The sequence below is a fragment of the Chiloscyllium plagiosum genome, chromosome 10 (assembly GCF_004010195.1).
Source record: "Chiloscyllium plagiosum isolate BGI_BamShark_2017 chromosome 10, ASM401019v2, whole genome shotgun sequence".
Classification (NCBI taxonomy): Eukaryota; Metazoa; Chordata; class Chondrichthyes; order Orectolobiformes; family Hemiscylliidae; genus Chiloscyllium; species Chiloscyllium plagiosum.
Genome location: NC_057719.1, coordinates 11,773,043 through 11,799,542, shown reverse-complemented (window position 1 = coordinate 11,799,542; position 26,500 = coordinate 11,773,043). Strand labels below are relative to the sequence as shown.

The following is a 26,500-nucleotide window of genomic DNA, read 5'->3' as shown; positions in this document are numbered from 1 at the left end:
ACTGCCCTCTGAAATGGCCCCGCAAGCCATCCCAGTTGTAGCAACTGCTACACAGTCTCAAAAATGAATTTTGATGGATCACCTGGCTTCAACTTAGGCAACGGAAAAGACAACTGCATAAACATCTGACAACGCTGCAAAATCCTCCTAACTAATATCTTGGGGCTAGTGGAAAAATTGAGGGAGTGGTCTCAGACTAGTCAAGCAACAACCTGACACTGTCTTTTAAGGTATGATTCTATGAGTATACCATATCCCAGACACCATCACTATCCCTGGATATGTCCTTTCCACCAGCAGGATAGATCCAGTAAAGGTGGCAGCACAGTGTATGCAGTTTAGAGGGAGTTGGCATGGGAGCTCAAGATTGATTAAGGACCTCATGAAGTCTCATGGCTTCAGGATAAACATGAGCAAGGAAACCTGATTACTATGAACTATCCTCCCTCAACTGATGAATTGATATTCCATGTTGAACAATGCTTAGAGTAAGCGCTGAGGATGGTATGGGCACAAAATGTACTCTGGGTGGAGAATTTTAATGTCATCACCAAGAGTTGCTCAGCAGCAGGTGACAAGGGAACCAAAAGGGAAAAACCTACTTGACCTCATCCTTACCAATCTGCTGACTAAAGATGCATTGACCAAGGCAGTATTGATAAGAATGACCATTGCACAGTCCTTGTGGACACAAAGTCCCACCTTCAAATTATGAATAACCACCACCATATTGCATGGCACTATCACCATGCTAAATGTGCCAGACCTCAGATCTAGCAACTCAAGATCAGGCATCTGAGGCGCTGTGCGCCATAAACAGCAGCAGAATTGTACTCCAGCACAATCTGTAACCTCATGGCCCAGCATATCCCCCTTCAACCATTACCAGCAAGCCAGGGGATCAATCCTGGTTCAATAGGGAGTGCAGAAGGGCATGCTACGGGCACTGCCAGGCATATCTGAAAATGAGGCGTTAACTTAGTGAAGCTAACTAACAGGACTCACTTGCATGCCAAACAGCATTAGCAGCAAGTGATAGACATAGCTAATCCAAAATCCCAAAGCGATCCCATGAGATCTAAGCATTGCAGTCCTGTCACATCCAGTTACGAATAGTAGTGGACAATTAAATAAATGGAGGCAGTAGCCCCACAAAATACTCCAATCCTCAATGAGGAAAGAGCTCGGCACATCAGCACAAAAGACAAAGCTGAAGCTTTTGCAGCAATCTTCAGTGGCAACCTTCACAGCTGATCCTCTATCTTAATGCTATATTCCCGCTTTCTCTCCATACATCCTGATGCTTTTGAAATTTAAAAAAATGTATCTTTTTAAGATTGGATAGTGGGGTCGACTGGTTGAGCTGTTCAGAGTTGGCATGGACACAATAGTCCAAAGGGCCTCTTCCTGTGCTGTAACCAGATTATAATGTTGTGCTAAACATTTAGATATGCAGTAAAGCTTTCTCTGTCCTGTACCGCTATGGCAGTGTGCGCTTGTGGAATTCATAAACATATCTTTAATAAACCTCTACTGTGCCAAAGACAACATACTCAAACAGAAATTAGACCTACTTTAAGCCACAGTTGTTTAACATTTGACATATCAGGCACCTTTATGAAAGCTGAAAGTTTACAGGGATGCAGTGACAGTTATATTACTCGACTAAGTTTGGATTAGGAGTTCAAATCTCACTAAGGCAGTTGGGGAATTTAAATTGAGTCACATGAAATAAATCTGGAAATAAACATGAAATAAATATGCTAGCGTCAGTAATAATAAATCATGAAACTACTGAATTGTTATTAAAAACCTTTGGTTTACTCATGCATCAGGGAAGGAAATTTGCTGATCCTACTCAATGTCATGCGATTACAGACCCACCATTTGCAGTTTTTTTTTAAAGATTAGATTCTCTACAGTGTAGAAACAGGCCCTTCGGCCCAACAAGTCCACATCGACTCTCCGAAGACTAACCCACCCAGACCCATTTCCCTCTGACTAATGCACCCAACACTATGGACAATTTAGAATGGCCCATTCACCTGACCTGCATATCTTTGGACTGTGGGAGGAAACCGGAGCACCTGGAGGAAACCCACGCAGACACGGGGAGAATGTGCAAACTCCATACAGACAGTCACCCGAGTCTGGAATCAAACCTGGGACCCTGGTGCTGTGAGACAGCAGTGCTAACCACTGAGCCACCGTGCCACCCACAACTCAACCTCTGTGCAACACAGCCTAATCAAGACACTGAGGTGTATTCAAGGCAGCTCACCATGAGTTTGTATAGAACAGTAGGCTATTCAGCCCTTTGAGCCAGTGCTGCCATTCAAATGATCTGTGGTCTAACTCCATATCCTTTGATACTTTTACCGAACAAAAATTTTTCAGATTTAAAAATGACAACTGGTCTAACGTCGAATGCCATTTGTGGTGGAGTGTTCAAAACATTTAACACCCATTGTGTGTAGAAATACTTCTAACGTCTGTCCTGAATACGCCAGCCTAGTTTTTGGACTATGCCCCCTAGATCTGCAATCTCCAACCAGTGGAAATACTTTACATTTTTCTACCATCTTTTCCTGTTAATATCTTGAAGACTTCAATCAGATTATCGCTTAACTTTCTAAATTCTACAAATAATTATGTAATCTCTTCTCATAAACACTGAAGTCCACATCAATCTTGGAAACCTATGCTGTACTCCTTCCAAGGCCAATATGTTCTTCCTAAGGTGTGGTGCCCAGGACCTCAGGTATCAACTGGCAATAAATGTTGGCCTTGTCAGTGATGCCCACATCCTGCATTAGGAATGAATACATGGGGCCAGCACATAGAAAGACAACTTCATTTTCAGATGGTGCTTCTTCCCCACTTAATTGAAAACAGCAAGCCCTTTGGGAGATTAAAGCGAAACAATGCTGAAAACCCTCAGCAAATCTGACAGCTTTTGTGTAGAAAGAAACAGGTCATATTTCAAGAATGATGCTCCTTCATCAGAATTGGAAGTAGTTTGTGATAAATATAAAGCCTTAAAAATAACTTTTTTTTGGGGGGGGGGGGTGGATGAGAGAATCAAGTGTTGAGAATAGGAGCAGCTGATATACAGAGATATGCTGTCTAGCCACATATAAAGACACCTTTCTGCTCATATCAGATAATGAGATGGAGGTGCTAGTTGAACTGGGGTGGACAAGATCAGAAATCACACAATACTAGGTTACAATCCCACAGGTTTATTTAAAATCACAAGCTTTATTTGATGAAGGAGCAGCACTCTGAAAGTTTGTGAATTCAAATAAATTTGTTGAACTACAATCTGGTGTCATGTGACTTCTGACCTATCAAATTAGGTTACTATATTGTGACAAAAAATGCACATCTAGTGAAACTGGCAGAATGTAAACCAGAACTACCTCCAGACTGCTGATGCAAAAACCACACTGAAAGCAGTAAACCTGTTATACATGTTAGAAGGAGAAACTTGCTGGATTGCTATTTTTTTTTCTCCAAATAAACTTTTACGACATGCAAAAATGTGTGGTCCTTAACATGAGGGAAGTGACATTGTAATCCAACAATATTAACACAACTTTCTGGATTGGAAAGTTAGCAGCAAAAGCATCAATAGTTCAAATCCATCCTGTATAATGCCATGCAACCCAAAATATATTGAAAGTTTTTATTTAGAACATTATACATTTCAGTTGACATTTTTCAAGCAGTTATCGATTCTCCAGTGTTTTCAACATGCACCATATTTCCAAAATAATGCATGAATAAATTACACTTTCATAAACCAATGATATATGTAAAATCACATTCAAGGTAAAAGGCAAGGAAGGTTCCAATATAAAACATTACTGCATTGAGTCCCATCAAAAAAGTACATTTATAACATCTCATGTACAAAAGAACAGGATATGTACAGAAACAGTAAGGGATATTAATCACATTTATAATACACTGCAACTGGTATTCCACAAATGGGACCGAGATCATTCAAATGTGAAAAGCAAACCAATATTTGTTTGCTGAAATTTGCAGAGGCAGACAGAATTTAAGGGTAAAAGCAAACTTCATTTCTTCCTACTGTTCCTCCTTCTCCTGCAACAAATAAAGTGATCAAGTCGCTAGCAAATCAAGTCGCTAACAAGGATTTCCAAATTCTCAATATTGGATTTTCTTGTATTCTAGACATAACTTAGAGACTTTTGTCTCTAAATATCAATGCAACAGTCATTCCAGGTTAAAATTCGTACACAAAGCCATTAAGTCATCGTTAAACAAATCACTGAGAAAAACAGAAAAAGCAAGAGGACCTACAATCTCATTTTACACATTTTTCAAAACAGGAAGTAATAGACACCATTTTAACCTTAAATCAAGTGTCATGAACATGGTTGTATTTGGCTGGCTGCACATTGGTTCAGAGATTTGTGCCTTATCATTTTCAGAACACACCAAGAACTCTTTCCTTAGCCTTGATTTAATCGACAAACAAAATCATTCCTAATCTGAAGCCAAAGTTATTATGATGCTTAATATAAAGTGTGCAGCAAGAATGTATTTGAAAAAAAAAGATGGTTCTGCCTTTGATTTTAGAATGTTCACAGAATATAAAGCTGCTTTATCAAATGGGGGTTTTGATTTCTTGCAATACGTTCAAACATTTCTTAAAATGTGATGCTGCATCTATAGCTCAACAATATCTACCACAGCACAAAATGACAAATCAAGATGAGAGATTAGAATCCAGAGAGAATCGTTGGCATCAACATTGGCAAAAATTAGAATTCCAAGGCTGTACAGCTTTAGGTTTTTAAATTGCATTTTGGAAATGTCCATCATGTTTTTCAACAGGAAAGCAAACGGAACAAAAGTTACAACAATCCTCCCTACCTCTGCAAATGGGTAAAATACTGCTCTGCTAGCAGCAAAATCAACATTGGTATTTATCTGGTCCTATCAGAAATACTTTACATGCCTTACTTTAGCAACACCAGAACACGGGAAGAGGTTACCAGACATTCCTGTGACACATAACTGGCTTGCATAACTACAGTCAACACTGTCCAAACATCAACGTGTAATGCCACAAGTGAGCATCAACCTTTTAAATCCAACACTAAATTAAATCATGGAGTAGATATGTCTATCAGAGTATGTTCGGTATCTAACATGGTACAGTTCAACAAAAGAAAACTTGCATTCAATTTTTTCTCGTCCTCTTCTAATGTCCCAGTTCACAATCTAAGTAAAACTCAACAATATGCTACTTAACAAGGCACCACTGCAGTTCACACTTGATACTTCCACTATGTATCCAGCATTTATTTACCACCTCTGATCACACACCATTTCAGTGCCCTTCTTGGTCTTCCCTGCAACAAGCACTTTAAGGAAGTTTGAGAAGTCTTTTCATGCCTGAAGTGTGCAAACCTGTACAATCCTTATCTATTGGCATTAAGATGTTATTCAAAATAGTCATTATTTTCCTTGAAACAGTTTAAGAGAAGACAATACATAAACAGCTAATGGGAAACATTGTTTAATTCTTAAAATTGAACAGTCATTGTTTTTTAGTGCAAGTGAGCAAAAACACCTGTGAGAAAAATGATTGACTGAGATTTCCTCGCAGTAGGTGGTACAGCAGGCCTCTGCTGCCAGAGCCTGAGTAGACAGTTTACAGCTGTTGTTTCAAAAGGTGGCAGTTTGAAACTAGATTGAATACATTAACAAGATGCTCTAGCTGCACTGATAAACCAGCAGACTGAAATTTTCAAAACAATTTCCTGATAAGTGCCATCCCATCAGTGGATATCTCAAAACCATTGCCATTCGTTGGCAGAGAAATTAGACATGAGGTGGCCAACACAAAGTGGGCACAAAATGCTTTTTCTCTTCCCTTTCATGACGGCATGGTTGAGACTGGAGTGCGCGCTATCGCCCTAAAAGGTGCATCTTCAGGAGATAAATAAAAGGTGCACTTTTGGAGCCTGTGTGCACACAGAAGGTGCTGTACACATACCCATCATATGTTAATCAGCTTCCACCAAATTATCCAATTTAAAAAAAAAACACATTTCCCCACCAAGGAAAGTTACTTTTCTTTTAAAAAAACAAACATTAAAAAAAGTCTGCATAGCTCCAACATGCCATAGGCTTATGTAAGGTTCTCTTGTATGGTCTTTCATAACTGCCTTGACCATCAGTTGGATAAATATAACCACTGACTTGTCTACAATTGGCAGCATCCTGATCACACAGCTAAAAATAACTGCACTTGTGAGCTTAAAATTCACAGAACAAGAAAAAAAAGTAATCTTAAAGTTAAAGCTAGATTGATGACCACTGATAGATGTATGAATGTACAAATATAAAACATCATAGTGAAAAGATTGTTTTCAACACAATTTTCAAAATGTATTGTGAGGTTTGCAAATTATACTTCATAATATGTCAATATATCATAAGGATTAAAGGTTATGATAAAATGAAAGCTTGTTTTTATACAGATGTGCAACATGGGAGAATGCTGCAGTACCCCTCCCAAATCTCCAACAGATTACCCCCCACTGTAGTTTTCCATGAAATTATTGAGATTGAGTTAGCCAGGATTACAGCAAAAAAAAACCTGGTTTAAAGACAGAAACAAGTTACAGCAGGAGGATTTTTCTTCCTACAGCTTGCATTTGTTCAGAGCGTTTTTGGAACTACCTGGAAATTATACTCTTCGAATGCTCAGTCAGGAACAATTTCCTTAAACTGGCTGCTCTGATTGACTACTTAGGAAATGTTCTTTCTCCTAGCATACCCTCTGACAGCATTTTCCAGGTGTTGGCATAGCAAATTTCATGCCGAAGTGGAGATGACAGAATGACCATAGTCTGTAGAAAACTATGGTCAGTGAAGTTGAAGGTGGCTAATAAATGTTCTTCCAGCATTTTGTTGTTTCCTGAACCATTGCCATTTCCTTGTGAAAGAATATTTTGCATAGGGAACCTACTCTACACCATAGTGACAAGCTGACTTTCATAGGAGTGCTCAATTGATGTGTTTAATGTGTTTAAACAGAAAAGACATGCCTGTGGCTTAATCTTAAAAAAGACAATTAGATTAGATTACTTAGTGTGGAAACAGGCCCTTCGGCCCAACAAGCCCACACCGACCCCGCCGAAGCGCAACTCACCCAGAACCATTCCCCTCCAATTAATAAGCAATCACATCTTATATGATGCAGACAGCTTATAAACAGTCAAGATCAAGTGGAAAGCTTCAGTGCAGATGAGCAATTGTGAACAGATTTCTCCTTCATGCACGTCAACTGGACATTACATTTCAAATCAACTTGTCAATGGCAGTTTTATGCTTAACAGCAAACTTCACTGAAAGCAGTGATATTTCTGCATTTCCAAATGCAAGAGGAGAAAAAAACCTGCTCCATTGTGCAAAAGCTAACCAAATGACAGCAGACAAAATAAAGTGGAGAAGGTATTGTTGAAAAATAAAAAAGTGCATCAGAAGTTCATATTGTATTGGGAGAAGACAGAGAAAACTCATAGGACTTAACTTGCAAAGAAGGCAGCTAGAAAACAAAATAATTGACTCTATAATAATACTCAGGGCAAAACTAATGGAGAAAAAAGCACAAGCAGAATTTTAAAAGTATCATAATCATAACTGCATGCCCTCCAAAGGAATAGAGACAATATTAATCTGGAATGGCAAAACTATGAGGACACAATTGTGTAATTAATTTAACTAATTGAATATATCACATAAGCTGCATAAGTGACAGCCCATGAATGCAGCTTGAAACATAGATGACACAAACTACATTTTAAACAGTACAATGATATTAAATCTTTTCTCCTTTAAAAAAAAAGTGAATACTTCTCCAGAGAAACTAAAGCTGCATTTGCTTACAATGATCCGCCGCTTAAATCAATTTAAGCAGAAAAAGAACCCAACTCAAAATAAATCAATTCTGGATTGCACATGTTAGTATAAAAAGTTAGTGATTCATATGGTTTCTCATCCCTTAAACTTGAGTAAGTGAGATTTATAAATATGCTCGAACTGGAGTTAGAAAAATAATGTCAATGGAGTGATTTCAAATTAGTAATCTGAAATAAAAAAGAACACAATGGTATTGGATCTGGTGCTGTGAGGATTCACAAGCCTTTTCCTCATGAAGGCAAGTGAAATACTGTTCATTCAATTCAAATTTGAGGTGGGAGGTTAAAGGGTTGCAAAATCATTTTTGCTCCCCACCCTGGCCCAGCCAACCATGTGACAAATCTTTCGACTCAATTTCCCCCTCTATTCTCCTCTAGTTCTTTTCTATTCTAAAGCACAGACAAACTATAATGGGGTTTAATTTCACAGGCAACAGGTGCCCTCTGGTACCTCACCCAAATCACCAACCCTCAACACACACAAGTGAATTTTGAGGTGAGTGGGTTGCATGATCCTGTCCTCACCCAAAATCCATGTGTTTCAGGAGGGGTTCACCGGACACAATACAGTATTAGCATCACACTGACCACACAGTACATTTAATAATCAATTTACTGGGAATCCACCTATTATAAATAGAAAAATAAGGACCATGACTCAGAGGTCTGGCAACTAAATACACAATACAGAAACGAGAGGTTTTCTCAGTGCATTCAACATTGGAGGGCACTTCTGAAGCCCTGCACTCCAGCACTTCTCCTATCCTCTCTTCCTCCACAATCTCTCTCAGGTTAAACCAGTGGCTAGCACTTAGAAACATGCAACAGTGTATTCCCTTCAGCAAATACATTGAGGAATTCTGCAGGTATAATAATTGTCTACCTGTCAGGCATTTATGGCAATATCTACATTTGTAAAGAAATCATACCACTGCAGCCAATTACTTCAAATCTGAAAGAATTTAAGATAGTCATAGAGCTATGTGCAAAAACACCTTCCAACATTGCAATGCCATTTGTAAACACATGACCTCAATTTTCAGTGCTAGCCCTCAGCAATGATCAAACTAACAATAGACAAGATCTGAAGCATGGAGCACTGTCAATTTTTTTAAAAAAAAACTTCATCTTCACTCATCAATATCTTGTATAGGAAAAAATGTTGAAATTGTAACAATCCTCCTTCCCCACAGTAAAATCAGATGCAAAAACACAAATATTCAAACTACTAACTGACAGTGAAGTAAATGTATCAATTCCCTATAAGTCAGGCTATGCAACAATGAATGAAGGTCAAGTGCATCATTTTTCATAATGGATACAGACCGAAGGGAATGCCTGTAAAATACTTATTTTACACATGCAGCAGAAATCCTCTTCTGTTCCAGGTAAAGGTATTCTCACTTATCAGTGGTTACTAGTGAAATAAATCTTCTCGGGAGTGGTGAGGAGGAAGATGAGGAAATTGTTTTGCTGCATTATTTGGGGTCTCAGGTTATACAGTTCAGGACAAGAGTGGTGACCTGATGTTTCAATTTTGGGTGAGATTTTTAAAAAATGTATGGTCAAATTAAGTTACCACCATCTCTAAATAAAATTTCCAAAACAGATTATAAACTAAACCCTAATTTCCTAAAGATTTCGTCCGGCTTTCAACACACATTTTCTTGCAACATTTCATTTCAGATTAAAACTTATCCAGCATGACCTTCTATTGACAGTTTTACCCAACTGTACTGCTTTGAATGCTATATTGCATGTAAAGTGGATCTAATTTTATAAATTAAAGCTTTTGTGATGTTGAGGGGAGGGAGCACCATCACTGAAAGGAGGTAAAAGTAACCTAAACAAAATTTCACACATATAATCAGTACTATTTTCAGCAATTAGTTAATTGGCAATTCTGGGCTCGCCAACATCAGCTTTCGCCTCAGGAACTCTTAATTGGTCTGATTGCATGTGAACAAAAAAAAATGAATTGGATCATTGCAAGTTATTTCAAACTGCTTATTAAAACCACAGTCCCACCTTACCTTTCTGAAGATTCTTATTGTGTCACTTATAAGAAAGATCAAGACCAGCATAGTTAGGAAGTATGTTAAGAAGAAACAAAGTCGTGTGTGGAGGGAGGAAAGAGGAATGTGGTACATATGTAAAGTGAGAAGTTACTTAAACCATTCAAAAAAGATTCAGAGGTTTCATGCTTGTGAGCAGTGGCTCCACCTTGCCAATAAACTGATTATACTTGTATAGTAGCTTATTGTGGACAGGGTTTCAGGGGAGAAACTCTTTCAGGAGATGCAAACGCAATTTTTTTGATTTCTCAGTAAATAATGGAAATGCCGAAAAGCTGTGTATAGCTCCAGGTAATGAAACACAAAATGGCTTTAGTGAATGAGCACTCATTCAACACCTTCAAGTTCAACTTGGGTTTTAAAAAAATATAAATAGGTCTGAAGATTTGAAGCATAAAGAAGCAGAGTGGTAGCTAACTGAAAGGAGAGATTTGGACTTGCAAACATTTGCCCAATGGGGGCAGAGGTCAGTCTTTGTTTTCTTCATTCACGGTTTCATCGAAGGGACAGTCAAGTAAAGGGTCCAATTTGTGCCGTGAGTATTTCAACTGCAGGAGATCACCAACTTCTCCGATTACTTTTAAAGCCTAAAAAAATGCAAAGGTAAAACATTAGAATAAAGAATAGAATGCTCAATGAACTACTTTCCTGATCAAATGTCAGTTCTTCAAAAACAGTAGTGATAACCAAAGATGTAACTGGCTAGATTGTTCCAATTAGGCTGTTCTCCTAACTCCCAAAATCATTCTCAGCATGTCTCAAATAAGCACCCCACTTACCTTGATTGTGACAGCCAAATGACTAAGAAAAGCTTGCAGAATCTCCTGACAGTGTCTAAAGTATGCCAATGTGATAAACACTGTTGTAAACATGGCAGCCAATTTTGCACACATATCGCCAAAAAACAGTCATGATGTTGTTAAACAGAATGTTGTTCATTTAAAATGAAATTAGTTGAGGGATAAATATTGGCTAGGACAAAGGAAAACTCTATTGCTTTGGATATTTTATCATATTTAAATTATTATTTGAGCTTTAATTACAAAGTAAAACTCTTACAGGTGGGAAGGCAAACAAAATTTTAAGGTGTCAAATTTTAAGCAGCAGGGTAATGTGAGCATCTGAAAATACAATACATCAGCATAGATAGGTCCCGGCAGGAGCTTGCAAAACATGAAGTTAGCAGTACAGTGGAGGGGTCAGGGAAAATATTGACTGATAATTTAGAGACGCATCAAAGCCCAGTGTCCAAACAATGCAGTGTGCTTCCAAGGGAAGAAAACAAATCAAAAATTCAAAACATTGATGAAATATTAGAGAAAATTTGAGAACTGCTGCAGAGAGTTTGAACTGGCTCATGCTAAACTTTATTGCTGAAAGTTTAGTTTACATTACAGTTCCAAGCTGGTAGGTACCCAACATTTCATTTCCTGAAGAGACAATTAAGCATTACTCGAACAGTATTAATTTTAAACTTTCAGTGCTTGGGTGCACAGCTAAATAGAATTGAAGAGTTCATGATGGAATGTACTATTTAATAAAATGATGAAATGTGCCAATAAATATTTAAACCAAGAGACCTTATGTGCATGTAAATGACATTTGAAAAGACCAACTTAGGACCTTGACAACTACCAGAGCAAAGACTCCTTTTAAAAGCCTCTCAAGCAATTTGATAATTGAACATTAGTTTCAAATTTTACAGCACTGGGATAGCAGGTCAAACTAAATCAACTTCATTACACTGGATTCATAATATGGTAAAATTAAAACAAACTCTCAAAATCGCTCAACTGTTCCTAACCAAACTTGACAAATAACAGATTTGGATCACCAAGTTCATAACTTAAATATTAGCAATTTATTATTAAAAATTTAACTTCAGCAGAACACCGATAAACCACAAGGTAATCCAATTAATATGTACAATCTTCCTATCATACCAGTGAGACACAAACTTGGAATTAAAGTAGTGTACACGGTCAATTGTCGTAAAACTCCATCTGAGTCACACAGCCATGATCATAATGGAGAAGGCTCAAAGGGTTGAATGGCTTACACCAGCTCCTATTTTGGATTTCTATCACAAAAACAGATCTGTGGGACTAAGCAACTAATTTTCTTCCACCTCAAGTCTAATTCATGGCACAAAGGCAATCCTGAACTTGACATAGAATCACTAACACTTATGTCCTTAGAATCCCTACAGTGTGGAAACAGGCCCTCCGGCCCAACTAGTCCACAACGACCCTCCGAAAAGCAACCCACCCAGACCCATTCCCCTATATTCCCTTATGTTATCCTATATTTACTCCTATCTAATGCACCTAACCTACACATCCCTGAACACTTTGGGAAATTTAGTTTGGCCAATTCAACTAACCTGCACATCTTTGGAGTGTGGGAGGAAACCGGAGCACCCAGAGGAAACCCACGCAGCCACAGAATGTGCAAACTCCACACAGTTTGCCTGAGGTTGGAATTGAACCCGGTTCCCACTTCAAATTATTTTTACTTTTCTGCTGACATATGGTTTACCAAATTCACCCTTTTACAGACACCTTGCTGGAATTTCAAAGTATATTAATTACTCCAGAATACATGATTTTGACATACATTTCAAAATAGATTACTTCAAAACATGAGAAACAACGAAACAGAATAGTTTCCTCCTCACCATCAGATGATGCTGTTACTGCAAATATCTCATTTTCTTTTAAGTATACCAGAGAGACATTTCAATAAGAGAAGTCCCTTCATAATCACAAATGGATACTGATCTTGGTGGGAAATGACAGGGCATAACTAAGAGGAAAGTGAAGCAAAATACCTGACTCTGCACTCTATTGATTGAAACAGTACAAAAATGATGGAGTGAATGGTTCCTCTAAGTGCATGCCAATTGAGCATAGCATTACATCTTTTGACAATTATATGGAGCTCATTAGGTGAATCTTGAAACTTTAGCATTACTGCTTAAAGCCCTAAATTCAAACAGTGTAACAGGAGACCTTTTTTGGATAAAATTACCATTGCCATGTGGTAGCAATTTTATTATTTTGTTTAAATAAAATGTGAAGTTTTTTTTGTTTAAAATGAGCTTCAGGATAAAAGACTTCCCAATTTAAAATAAAGCACCGTACGATTGCAGAAACTACAAAGAGAATATAATTTAGGAGTGCAGAGTTGTAGGAATACTAGTAATATATTTTCAATTTTAAGGTACTTGGCCCTTAGGGAGTTAGATGGTTTGATAATTAACTTTCATCTTTGGCCAAAACCCGCAATTAGAATGCTGATAAATATGTCATTACACACGTGTTTTGTTAGTTAAGTATTTCAAAGTAATTGCTTAAAAACAAGCCCAGCTTCTACACTTTCAGCAGCATTTCTAAAAACGCAGTTAATGTAGCTCAGCGTTTTAGCTCTATAAATGTCATTCAACAGTAAAGCTGTTGAATGAAGTGCCCAAAAAGAAAATGCCATTAAACAGCATCTTGTTCAAGTTACTTTGATTGATAAAAAGGGACAAGGACATCAAAAGTTTCAGACATGAAAAGTTACTAAGGGCATTCGTACAATACCAGGGAATAAGTCCTACCTCATTAATCACCCACTGCTTACTGACCTATAAAAGGCTTCTGTTCCTCAACATCTCAAATTTAAAATTCTCACTTTCAAACTGTTTCACAGACTCACTTCTCTTCCTCCATTATCCTTAGAAATTTAATCTCTCTCCACCTTGGGCATTTCACTCAAATTACCTGACTGACTTTCAGCTCCCAGCCCATTTGAGTAGTGTAACCATTGATCAGTTCTTCAAAGCTCAGTCTTGTATCTTGTCTGTTTGCTCCCTCCTAATTAGGCTCAGTTGCTTCGGTTCTTTAATCTGTCCCTTAAAATCCACACTGATGCTTCAGGACACAGTTCAGACAATATTTCACTATAAGGATGTAATTTTTCTGATAAAACATCTAACAAAGCCTAATATCTTAGGTGAATGCAAAGGATGCTCTCCCTGGTATTCTGGCCAATATCTATCCCTCAACTATTAAGTTTTTAAAGAGAAACAGATTATCTGGTTATTACCACAGTCATTTGTGGAAGTTTGCTGTGTTCAAATTGGCTGCTCTGTTTACTACATTACAACAGCAGCCACACAATTATTTCAGCTGTAAAATGCATTGGGGTGTCCTGAGATTACAAAAAATCAATTTTTCAAAGTGTAAAATTCACATGGAACGCAACATTATGATTTCAGGATCTGAATAGGAGTGCTTGGAGCCATCTGGGTGGTGGTGGTGATGTAAGACCAAAGCAAGGTATTTAACCTTCTCAACTCAGGCCTCTAAATTTAAGAATTAATTTTGCCTATTTAGCGAATGACATAAAACTTGAGACATTGTCCTTGTATCGCAATTATAGTATCAAATTAAACCTTTTATTAGCTAATTAACTTGAACAACAATGTTAATTTCCAATTACAAGCTTTGATGACATTAAACAAAAATGATTGTCACTGCTTTTTGTACCTAATATACAAGGTTTAGAAAATCAGATATTTTAATGTTAAATGGTAAAAATCAGTAAGCTTAACATATTGAAAGGATGCACCTTCTATTACAACTCCATTTAAAAGGGCTGACTATTCCAAAAAGACTCTTGAGCATTGATTTATTGTGAACTGAATGACATTAAGATTACTTGGAGTGGGAGGTCAGTGACAAAACACTCCCAGAACTGATAAAATAGTATAGATACAAAATTTATTCTCAACCAGTCTGCAAGGAAATAGATTAGTTTTAAAAATAGAAGAAAAAAAAAACTTACTGTATCCAGCATCTCTCTGGTGTGAGCAGCAGATACACAAAACCTGGCTCGGGATTCAATGATTGGAGTAGCGGGAAAACCAACCACCACAACGCCAACATTTCTCTTCAGCATTTCTCGCCCAAAAGCACTGCAGAAATAATATGTACACTTCAGGCTTCAAGTTTTTTAAAAACATTGAAAAAAGCTTTTTTTCTGAAACTATGGCATAAAAATAATTGGCCTGACATTTTGCGAGCTTCATTGTTGAGAGAGCAGTTCTAGAATGTTAGCAAAGAACCCTATGGCATCTCTGCAATACTCATGTCCCAAGTAATGGGTGATTGTTTTCAAAGGACACTTGCAATAGGATAGTCCAATCCTGATTATCAAGGCTATTTAGTTTGTGTTGACAACCCAACATTAATGGAATTCACCAAATATAGCTTTCACACATATACAGGTCGATCCTCCAAATCTATCCTATATTTGCTTAAAAATCAGGTTTTAGAACAGAATTAACTCAACATAAATAAGTTTAAGGTTTAATCAAAATCCTGCTTGTGTGTTATTGACTCAACTTTAATAGGCAATGCATTCCGTATTGGAGCAATAATGTGTAAAATCATTTGTTCCAACTACTCACTTTGCGCCTTTGATGCTAATCCTAAAGTCAGGTTTATTACCAATTTGTCCATTAGTGGAATCAACCTTGCATTGTTTAACTTCCCCATGATATTCAAACTTTGAATAATTACATCTCATTCTCTCAACACACATCTTATCTGCCCAATTAAGTTTGAGTTTCCTCAAGTGTTTGATATTTGTATCATCTGCCTGCTGTCATCACAGCAAATATTCCATTTATGGTGACTAGTAATCCAGAGGTTCAAGATGATACTCTAATAACACCACAGCAACAGAGGGGATTTAAATACAATTAAATGATGACCACAAAACTATCGCTGAATTTTGTAAAAACACATCTCGTTCACCGAAGCACCTGGGGAAAGGAAACCTACCATACTTGCCTGGTCTGGCCTACATGCAAAGTCTAGACTCTCAGCAATGTGGTTGACTCTTAATTACCCTCTGAAAAAGCCAAGCAAGCAATTCTGTTTAAAGTCAATTAAGGAGGGGCCACAAATGCTGGTCTTGCCAACACCACCTACATCCTTTTGGAAGATGGGAAGTAAAATCCTGACTCCAACGTTATTCCCAAAATTAAATACTATGATGAAAAGCATACAGTTAACACATTATTTCTGTAATTTGAATTTCACAATAGAGGGCAGTGGGTGTTGGCTACTCCTGTGAAGTACTCTTTTTAAAAGGAAAGGTCAGTGTCTTTCCAGGACAGTCATTACATTTAACATTTTTCAAAGAAGGTGTTAATGAAAATATGTTTACATTCAAATAAAAGCAAAATATTATGGATGCTGGAATTCAAATTTTAAAAATGCTGGAGAAAAACAGTTAGCGTTTTGACTTCAGAAAGTGTGCTTGGGGACGTGAGTAAAGCTTTGCAGAGTCAGAAAGGAGAGATTGCATCCAGACTGAGACACAGCCCAAGTGAGTATATAGTATGGGGAAGTTGGTGGCAACATGGGAATTCGGTGGGTGGGGAGCAGGAATGCTTTTTGCTTGTTTTTTTTCCTCATACTTTGTAAAAAAATTTTTAATTTAAAAACAGAATAAATTGAAGCGATATCAGGGGTCCAGCACAAGAGTGCCATCACAGGTAAACTCTAAGTTCATTGATTGCTGAGTGTTAACAATTCAACATATAGTTAACTTCAGATCGAAGGGAAATACTTACAGATTCGTACAAAACTTTTAAAAATCAAATTAAGAACTAAGTCATCAAAAGAGAGATGGCAGGCCAGGCAGTGTGTTGTATTTGCATGATGCTCCTTGAGGAACTTGGCTCACAGTTGAGCTGGAGTCTGACCGTAGAACACAGGTATGGTGGTGGTGTGGTGGTGTGGTGGTGGTGGTGGTGGTGGTGGTGGGGGGGGAGAAAGAGAGGAGGGGGAATTACCTAACTGTTTCAGGAGGCAGTTACACCCCTTCGATTAATTACTTCAAATGCAGTCAGTGGGTCAGGGACACAGGGTCTAACTACAACCACAGCAAATAAAGGGATCCAGGAGGTAGTACTAAAGGAGCTTGAACTCTTGAGCTTGTTTACAACATTTAGGATTCTTGCTCATGCAGATGACAGTAGGGTCTGTAGGAAGGATGAGCAAACCAACCATAGCACAATTTAACAGGGAGCCATTCGATTGGGGGTTGGGGGGAAAAAGAGAAGTGTAGTTATAATCGGGGATAGTATAGTCAGTGGAATAGGCACTATTTTGTGACTGTGAGTTCTGAAGGCTGTGTTGCCCGATACCCAGGTTCAGGATCTCTCATCTGGGCTGCAGAGGAACTTGCAATGGGAGGAGAAAGGTAGTTATTGTGGTCCACATCGGTTCTAATTGTATCAGTAGCAAGTGGAAAGAGGTCCTGCTAAGGGAATCTGAACAGCTAAATTACAATGCAGAACCAAAAATGAAACCACTTCTGGATAACTATCCGAGCCATGAGCAAATTGCCACAGGGTCAACATGATTGTGGCTCAAAAGATTGGAGAGAGAAACGGTTTCAAATTCATGGGATATTGACACAAGTACTGCAGAAGGAGAGAACTATTCTGAAAGGACAAGCTCCATCTGGCTGGGACCAGAGTTGCAGCAAAATGCATAACTAGGGCTGTAGATAGGGCTTTAAACTAAATAGTGAGAGGTTAAAGTCTCCAGAACACGTAATAGGACAGAGTATGGGAAGGAGGAGGAATCTAACTTCAGGCACAGCAAATAAGGGGCAATAATGAGAAGGAGGGCAGTTAACACAGGACTGAGGATGTTGTACTTAAATGCACATAGTATATGCAACAAGGTAATTGAGCTTATGGTGCAGATTAAAGTTGGCAGGTATGATGCTGTAGGTATCATTCTGCATGGGGATCAAGGCTAGGAACTGAATATACAGGGATATATGTCCTATCAAAAGAACAGGCAGAGGGGGCAGAGATTCTTTGTTAGTAAGAAATGAAGTCGATTGCGTGAAGCGATAAAGAGTTGGGAGACGTAGAATCTGTGCACGTAGATCTGAGGGACCACAAAAGAAAAAAGGCCCTGATGGAAAAGGCCGAAAACAATGGCACTATTATATAACTTATGGGGGACTTTAATTCGCAGGTGGACTAGGAATATCAGGTTGGTAGCAGATCAAGGAGTTCATGGTATGCCTACAAAGTGGAGCAGCTTGGGATAGGCCAGCTAAGAGTCGAGCAATTCTGAATTTAATGAAGTGTAATGAGGTAGAATTGATTAAGGAGCTGAACCCCTAGAATCCAGAGACCAAAGTATGATAGAATTCACACTGCAGTTTGATAGATTTGATTCAGTCCTCCCTCTAACTATTACAATCAAGTAAAGGTAACTACAAAGTCATATGGGAGGAACTGGCCAGATTTGATTGGAAGGGGAATCTAGCAGGGAAGATGGAGGAGCAGGAATAGTAGGAATTTCTGGGGTACTTTGGGAAGCATGACAGAAATTCGAACTAAGGAAGAAACAACATGCTAAGGGAAAGAGGTGGCAACCATGGCTGACAAGGAAAGTCAGGGACAGCATAAAAGCAAAAGCATGTGGTGAAGATCAGTGGGAAGCCAGAGGATTGGAAACCCTTTAAAAAACAGAGGATAACTGAAAAAAAGCAATGAGTTGGGTTGAGAGGTGGAGAAGATGAGATCCAAGAGTGAGCTAGCAAGTAATATAAACGATGATGCAGGAGATTTTTTTTTAAAAATCAGAAAGGTGCAAGAGACACAGAGAGGACATTAAGTCCCTGGAAAATTGAGGCTGCAGTAGTAGTAATACGAACACAAATGGTGAAGAAACTGAACAGCTACTTTGCATCAGTTTCCACAGTAGAAGAGTTGAGCATAGTGGCCATTAAAGTGATGGTGGGGAAGCTGAAAGGTTTGAAGGCAGATAAATCACCCAGACTAATGGAATACACCCAGGGCTCTGATGATGATGATAATGATAATAGAGGCATTGGTGGTGATCTTTCAGGAATCATTGGAGTCAGGGAAAGTCCCAGTGGCTTAGAAAATGAAAACTGTAACACCTCTGTTTAAGGAGGAAGGGAGGCAGAAGATAGGAAACTAGAGGCCAGTTAGCCTGACCGTAGTTGTTGCTCAGATTTTACAGTTCATTACCAAAGATGAGATTGTTGATTTCTCCTAAGTCAGCATGGTTTCATCAAGGGAGGTCATGCCTAACAAATCTGTGAGGTAACAAACAAATTAGACAAAGGAGAGTCAGCGGATGTGATCTATTTGGATTTCCAGGTCTTTGACAAGCTGACTGGCAGAAGGCAGAGGGGGGACTTAAAAGGGTTTTTTTTCCAGGATGGCAGCCAGTGACTAGTGGAGTTCTGCAGGGGCCCGTATTGGGACCACAAATATTCATGTTGTACATTAACAATTTGGACATCTGCTGTTGCTACGTTTGCTTATGATAAAGACAAGAGGGGGCGGTGGACAGAGTCAATGGGCCATATGGACTAATCCTGCTCCGATGGTTTCTCTCCTCTCACCCATCTCAAAGATATATTAAAATGAAAAATAGAAGCCAGAGACCATATTACCTCTAAAACCTGTCCTGCGATTCAATACGATTCTAGATCAACTCCACGTTTCCCCTCTTATCACAGCCCCAAACCCCTGTTCTAGATTCAGTGTGAAGCATATCAAGTCTCTTTACCATAGAGGCACTATGCCCAATTTAGTTAACATCTTATCCCTTACATCCCTAGAGTCAAACTAATGAGCCTTGGCCTCTAAACCAAGGACATGCTTCATCTGCATGCTAGACACAAGTGCTTTACTCTGAGCTTCACTTCGCTACATGGAAGGCAGAGGACATACTTCAAGGAAAAAATGCAACAGCCTCTAAGTCGTAAGAATTCCGGCCCAAATTCAGGAAAAAAAAAACACCCATCAAGGTCTCACTTGTTTCAAATGACAGGCCCAGCTGAAGACCAAGTACAAAGAGCAGAGAGAAAATCTGAGCATCTCATCTATCTGCTTCAGTAAATACCACCTGGTCCACTTGTGGCAGGAACATGGGCTAATATTGGATTAGTTAGTCACCTCACTCATAACAATGAAGTGTAAGAAAACAATCCTTGATCCCAATGGTCAAAGACGAGAAAATACAATTCCCAAGGTCAGAAACATTGCAACAAATGGCCAATTTTGCTTTCCCCCCCCCCACAAATTCAAACAAAGACTAACTCCCTACTAGGGAGCAAGCTAGAGTTTAAAAGGAGACTTCTGTCTCCTAAGTGACAGTGCAAGCTTTGTAAGACAGTCTAAATCCATGGAATTTTATAGTTGTTAACCTTTCAACAAGAGCCATGATGATTACACAGTCCAGAAGGTACAAGGTGGTTTGTCAGATTTCAAAAATGGAAAAAACACTGCTCATTTTTGATTTCTTCTGTTTGTTTGTTTATTTAAAGCTACACTCTAGTGGAGATTTTTGCAAAACTGCTAGTAAGGTAATAATTGTTACTACAGACAGCTGAAGGAAACTTAAAATCTGAGCCTACACTACAAAGCCAGAGTATGTTTCTAATTTACCCAATTTTGGCTGGCATGTACAGCATCAAAGGCACAACTGGTGAATCATCATTTCCATAGATAATGAATCCCATTTCCTTCAGTCTTCTTCTGAAGTACCGAGTGTTCTCCGCCAGCTGTTGAACCCGGGTTTGACCTAAAGACGAAGCGAAGAAGAAAACATACAAATTAGTAATTTAAAGCTACAGGTGCAACTAAAAAAATGCATTGCATGAGCTCGGAAACAAACATACAAAGAAGAGAAGCTCATTAAAGTCCACATTTTGGTTAAATGTCTATTGAGAATGCCATGCCACATATTAAACATTAAATAATGGTGCCTGTGTGTGTTGGTTTAAAACACATCCCATTCAAGGTCTAATGACTGTGTGTCTCCTTTCCCATCAAGGGGTAAAATCTGTTCACATGCGGAATCTGTCCCACAGAACTAATGCTATGTTGATTGATGCCATAGTTTCATAAACACTTGCACACACCAAATCTTGAAATCAATGGCAAATCAAGTAAATGCACAAATTGTGTATTTCCAACTGACGAAAGCCTTGAGCTGCAAGCACATTTAAACAAAAAGATGAAAAACAGTTGGAGCTGCTGGAACACTGCATCATAATATTAGAGGTTTTTTCAAGCATGTAACTGCAATAAATCAGACTTAAAAAATTAATGTAAACTAACACACATTGGCTAAAACATGCAAGTGTGAATACAGAAGCAAATTAAAGCATCAACATATAAAGATAGCAGGATTCATTTACTCAAAACCAGCAACAATTGGAATAATCGCATGAAACTTAGCAGGGGCAAAAGTACAGGTTATTCAAGGTTCAGGAGATGTCATGCATTAGTAAAGTATACTGCAGTTAAGGGATGACCTTCAATGGACTTTGTCATTGATTCTATAAAGTCAAGCTTCAATCTGCGGTTTACAACAAACAGATGGACTTGAGCTTTATTACAGCACATCAATTCACAACCTGATTTTGCAATTTTGTGAATTTTGTCCCTTCACAAATCAATTACATAAAAATAATGTATTATGCTGATTAAACTGAAATTACTAAAACTGCGATGTAATTCAAACCCACTCAATTAATAGTTTTCTCTCCTTGAGTTACTATTCAGCCCATTAGCCTCAGTATCTCCTATATTGTTATTATTTGGATTTCAGAACAGCATCTACAGAACAAGGTCACCCAATTAGAAATGTAGTCATATAGAGATAGAGTGCTTAGTGGCACGGGGTAAAGACAACAATCCTCCCCCTCAATGTCAGCAAAACGAAGGAGCTGGTCACTGACTTCACGAGGCAGAAAACAGGCCATGCCCCCGTCTGTATCAATGATGCTGAGGTGGAGATAATCAATAGCTTTAAGTTCCAAGCAGTAAATATCACAAATCTGTCCTGGTCCATCCACATCAACACTACAGTCAAGAATGCACTATAGAAAGGATACTATTGGGATGCATCACAGCTTGGTATGGCAACCACTGTCTAAGACAGCAAGAAATTAGTTATAAACGTAGCCCAGTCCACCATGCAAACCTGCCTGTCCTCCATCCATCGAATCAGCTCAAGAAAATGGCCAAATATCCCACCCACCACCTTCAACCGAGCAGAAGATACAGAATTTTGAAAACATGTACCAACAGATTCAATAACAGCTTCTTCCCCGCTGTCAGACTTCTGAACAGAGCTCAAGTTAAAGTTGATCATTCTCTGTGTCTTCTTTATAGTGTTAACACTATATTCTGCATTCTGTTCTATTATTCTGATGTACTTATGTAAGGTAAGCTTTGTCTGGATAACATGCAAAATAATACTTTTCACTGTATTGTGGTACGTGTGATTAATCAAATAAGACATTATAGGTTAATTACTGCAATAATATAGACATTACTAATAACATTTCCTGTAAATGTTGTTTGAATTTCAGAGCCACATCTAAAGAACAAGGTCACCTAGTTATAAACTTAGTCAAAAAAACCAACCAGGAAAGCAGTGTTAAAGCTCCCCCACTTCACCCCGCCCCTGAACTCTACTGAATTAGCTCACTTCAGCTACAGTAGGTCCCTGTATAGTTGTTCTTTGTATGTTTGTGAGGGAGGCATGAAAAGTTTGTAATCTCAACCAGATCTCTAATCAATAACACACTTGAAATGTTATACAGCAAAGCCATGAGAGAACAGGATCAAATGCTGTTGTGATACCCTTTATGATAATAGGGTCTGCCAAGACTCATTGGTTTAACTGAAAGTATTGGGAGCTACTTGTGGAGGACCACACACTTCCTCCAGTGTTTTCTGGAAAACACTGATCAAATTATCCCTTAAAAGATGAAAATGTGAAGTGCTAAATAATTAATTGGCCCTCATTTAAGTGAATTGGAGTGCTGGCAACTGCAATGTTTGACCAATTAACCTTGTTAATTTTTAACCATGCAAGAATTTTCAGAAACAGCAGGGTGATGGCAGACAGATCGAGTTATGCATTTGAAAATTTTAACAGGATACTGCAGATAGTATTAGATTTTCTTTTATTTACCTTCTTGGCAAGTACCAAATACATTCAAATGACTTCATCTGTTCAAAACAAACACTATATACCAAAATCTCCCACTGAAGTCCTTATAGATCCTTCACAACTTGCAATCTTGAATTTGTAAACCAAGCAGTTCTTAGACAGGTTACCAGAATTTTTTATTCCTATTATATGTACAGCATTATAACATTAGTTTGTCAACATATCAGAATCAAATACAGGAGTGATTAAAAAAAAGGTATCTTCTGCGCTGGTTTTGGGTGTGGGAGGTGTTTGTGCGAATGCACTTTCTACAGAAATTACACTTACACACTTACGCAAGTCTTTAGTTGTAAAGAGAACTTCAGGTATCAATTTCAAATTCCTTCACATATGTTAACAACAAGCAAAGTACAAGGATTATATTCACTATAGAAGAGCTACCAACATGGATATATTTCAGTAAATAAATGATAGCAGCATCATTTAATACATTACGTTATTACAATCAAAAAGCAGCTTGTTCCGAGTTGTGGAATCTGTCTCAATTAGACACATTCTGATTGACTGGGAGTCAAGGATCATAGGGAACAGGCAGAAAACAATGCTGTTAAGGCCACAATTTGACTGAGTGGCAGAGAGAGCTCAATGGTCCGAAGTGTCTACTCCAATTTATGATCGAATCTGTTCCGTTCACTGGCTGCGAATCAATCCCCTAAATTTAATTAGCTAGTCATTCTGATATTTGATTCTGTATAAATTACCACTTTGATATGTAAATAATGGATTTACTTCAAGCTCATTCACATCTGACAGTTTTTTTTTATTACTTCCCATCCTGAGATATTGTATACACAATCTCTCCATGTTCAGCAAAAATCCAGTACTTTGTTAAATTCTGAAAAAAGTTACCACAACAACAGATGGGGGGGGCGGGGGGGGGGTGAAAAGAGAGAAATCTGAAGACCATTGAACAGAGGAGTAGAAACAAAGGGCGGCACGGTGGCACAGTGGTTAGCACTGCTGCCTCACAGCACCAGAGACCCGGGTTCAATTCCCGCCTCAGGCGACTGACTGTGTGGAGTTTGCACGTTCTCCCCGTGTCTGCGTGGGTTTCCTCCGGGTGCTCCGGTTTCCTCCCACAGTCCAAAGATGTGCAGGTCAGGTGAATTGGCCATGCTAAATTGCCCGTAGTGTAGGTAAGGGGTAAATGTAGGGGTATGGGTGCGTTGCGCTTCGGCGGGGCGGTGTGGACTTGTTGGGCCGAAGGGCCTGTTTCCACACTGTAATGTAATCTAAAGTTAATATTGTAACTGGAATTTAGCTGATAATGGCATTTATTGGATTCACTGATGTGAAGATTGGCAGAAAAGCTAGTTGTGTTGAGAACATGGTCTGAAAAGGGATATGGATACATTAAGCAAATGGGTTAAAAATAGGTAAAAAGAGGAGATAGCCTATTCTTATTCCAAAATCACTTGTTTGTAAGTCTTTTCCATTATTCTTTCATTGGATATGGGTGTCACTGGCAAGGGCACGATTTATTGCTATCGAATTGAGTGGCTTGCTGGGCCATTTCAAAGATCAGGTTAGAGTCAACCAGAATATGGTGGGCTGAGTTACATGTAGGCCAGATGGGAGTTAATTCTATTTTTGAATAATTATGCAATTTAATAGCTTCAAATGAACAAGGCTACAAGAAAGTTAGCATATTTTCTCACCTTGTGAAAGAAATATCGATGATTATTTACTAGAATTTAAGGGCGCTTATCAAATTACACCAATAAAGCAATTCTATTGTACAAACTTCAGCACAATAGTTTAAGTTAGGTGATTAACTGTAGGCTTAGCCAACAACAAAACCAACATTATGCAAAATCTTGGCGTTCTTCAGGAAAGGTTAGCCTTGGTCTCATCTTTCCTAAATCTTCAACAGTCAGATCGGCTGAGAGCAAACTGAAGGCATTTAATTCATCAATTAATAGCTTTTCTTTGCCAAAGTTAACTTAAAGACCATTATTTCAGAGGTTCCAGCCATGTACATATTAAAAAGGCAGTCTGGAAAAAGTCAAAAGTCAATCCAGCCTGAGTCATGCAAGTACATTATATACATTTGCCACCCCACCAGAGAAACACCTTATCTTGAATGCAGATAATTCGATTTAAAACCAGTGGCTATTAAAGAAGAGTCTGAGAAATTCCTCCCCAATTCTTAGAAATAATCCACAAGGAGGCCACTCTGGATCATGATTATCCTGTGGCCCTAACCTTTAGGTAAGGTGATCTCTGTCCCAGACAGAAACTAGGATCAGCTTTGATTGTGACCCTTGGTCCTCCCAAACTTATCAAGTTGAAAAACAGAGCACACAAGCAATCTATTCCCTTCATAATCTTGTAAAACTCAAATCAAATCACCCCTAAGTCTACGCCTCTCTAAACTGTAGAGTCCCAGCCTTTTGAGCTTATCTCACCAAGATGCTTTAAACTGGGTATTAATCATATGACCCTTCACCGCATGTTTTCCAAAGCCTCAATTTCACCCACCATGTAATAATGATTTCCCCATTGCAATTCTAATACCATAAATTTATCTGGTTTTACCAGATTAAGGACAAACTTAGAATTCGAATTCTATCAGGTGAGCTTTTATTCGCAACCATCCTAATCATACAGTAATCTATTTGTTTCACCACAAACAATAAAATTTAAACTCAGACCTACATCTTAAGATTCAAATTAAAACCATACCATCCACATTATGTTTAGCAGCTTTTGAATCTAAGAGAGGATTGCAGCAATGATGGTCTAGAGTGACAACATTTATAATTTTGCATCTTAAATTAACACTTGAAATGAAGCTCCAGTTTTAAAGGAGAATTAGCTATAGTCTTGAAGTCACCCATTTCAGCACATCATCCATGCTTTTCTGTTTGGTTGCTGCAACTTATCAGCTTTTCTTTATTATTCTGCTGAGACCTGATGCTGAATTATGAATCACGTTGCCAAAGCTGCTTCTCACACTTCAAAATAGAGGATTCTATGAAAAGCTAATTGCTTAAATGAATATTTGGAGCTTACAATAATCAGAAACATATATGAGCTTTCCGAAGGCCTTCAGTGAATGGCTGAGGTTTTCTTTATTCTAAATTTAGAAGCTAAAAAACTAAGCATTTTAAAGAATTCTTTTCACATGGCAAAAATGTTTTTGAAAAGCTGAACAGTTTTTTTTGAAAAACAAAAGAAGCTGTGTTTTTGTTTCAGTAAGTCCTACACGTGGTCATCTGTGGAGAATTCTTTTGCTTTGAAGAATTTTTTTTGAAGAGGAGTCATTTTAATTCAGTTAATCAGCTAAATGGTTGATTTTAAGATTTATGTTTGATATATAATTTTAATTTTTTTTCCATCTTAACATTCTCTTCTGTAGGTAATGAAA

At 38.2% G+C, this 26,500-nt stretch overlaps 1 protein-coding gene across 1 annotated transcript in view; it reads right to left on the bottom strand.

Annotated features, from left to right (window-relative positions):
• Positions 1-3,674: 3,674 nt before the first annotated feature.
• sptlc2a (serine palmitoyltransferase, long chain base subunit 2a) overlaps positions 3,675-26,500 on the bottom strand; it is a 123,975-nt gene continuing 101,149 nt past the window's right edge. Inside the window, exons 10-12 of the mRNA XM_043697043.1 lie at positions 20,550-20,685; positions 14,873-15,002; positions 3,675-10,629 (exon numbers count right to left, since the gene is read on the bottom strand). Of these exons, the coding sequence (XP_043552978.1) occupies positions 10,510-10,629; positions 14,873-15,002; positions 20,550-20,685 (386 nt within the window). The 3' untranslated portion in view covers positions 3,675-10,509. The remainder of the gene's footprint in view (positions 10,630-14,872; positions 15,003-20,549; positions 20,686-26,500) is intronic.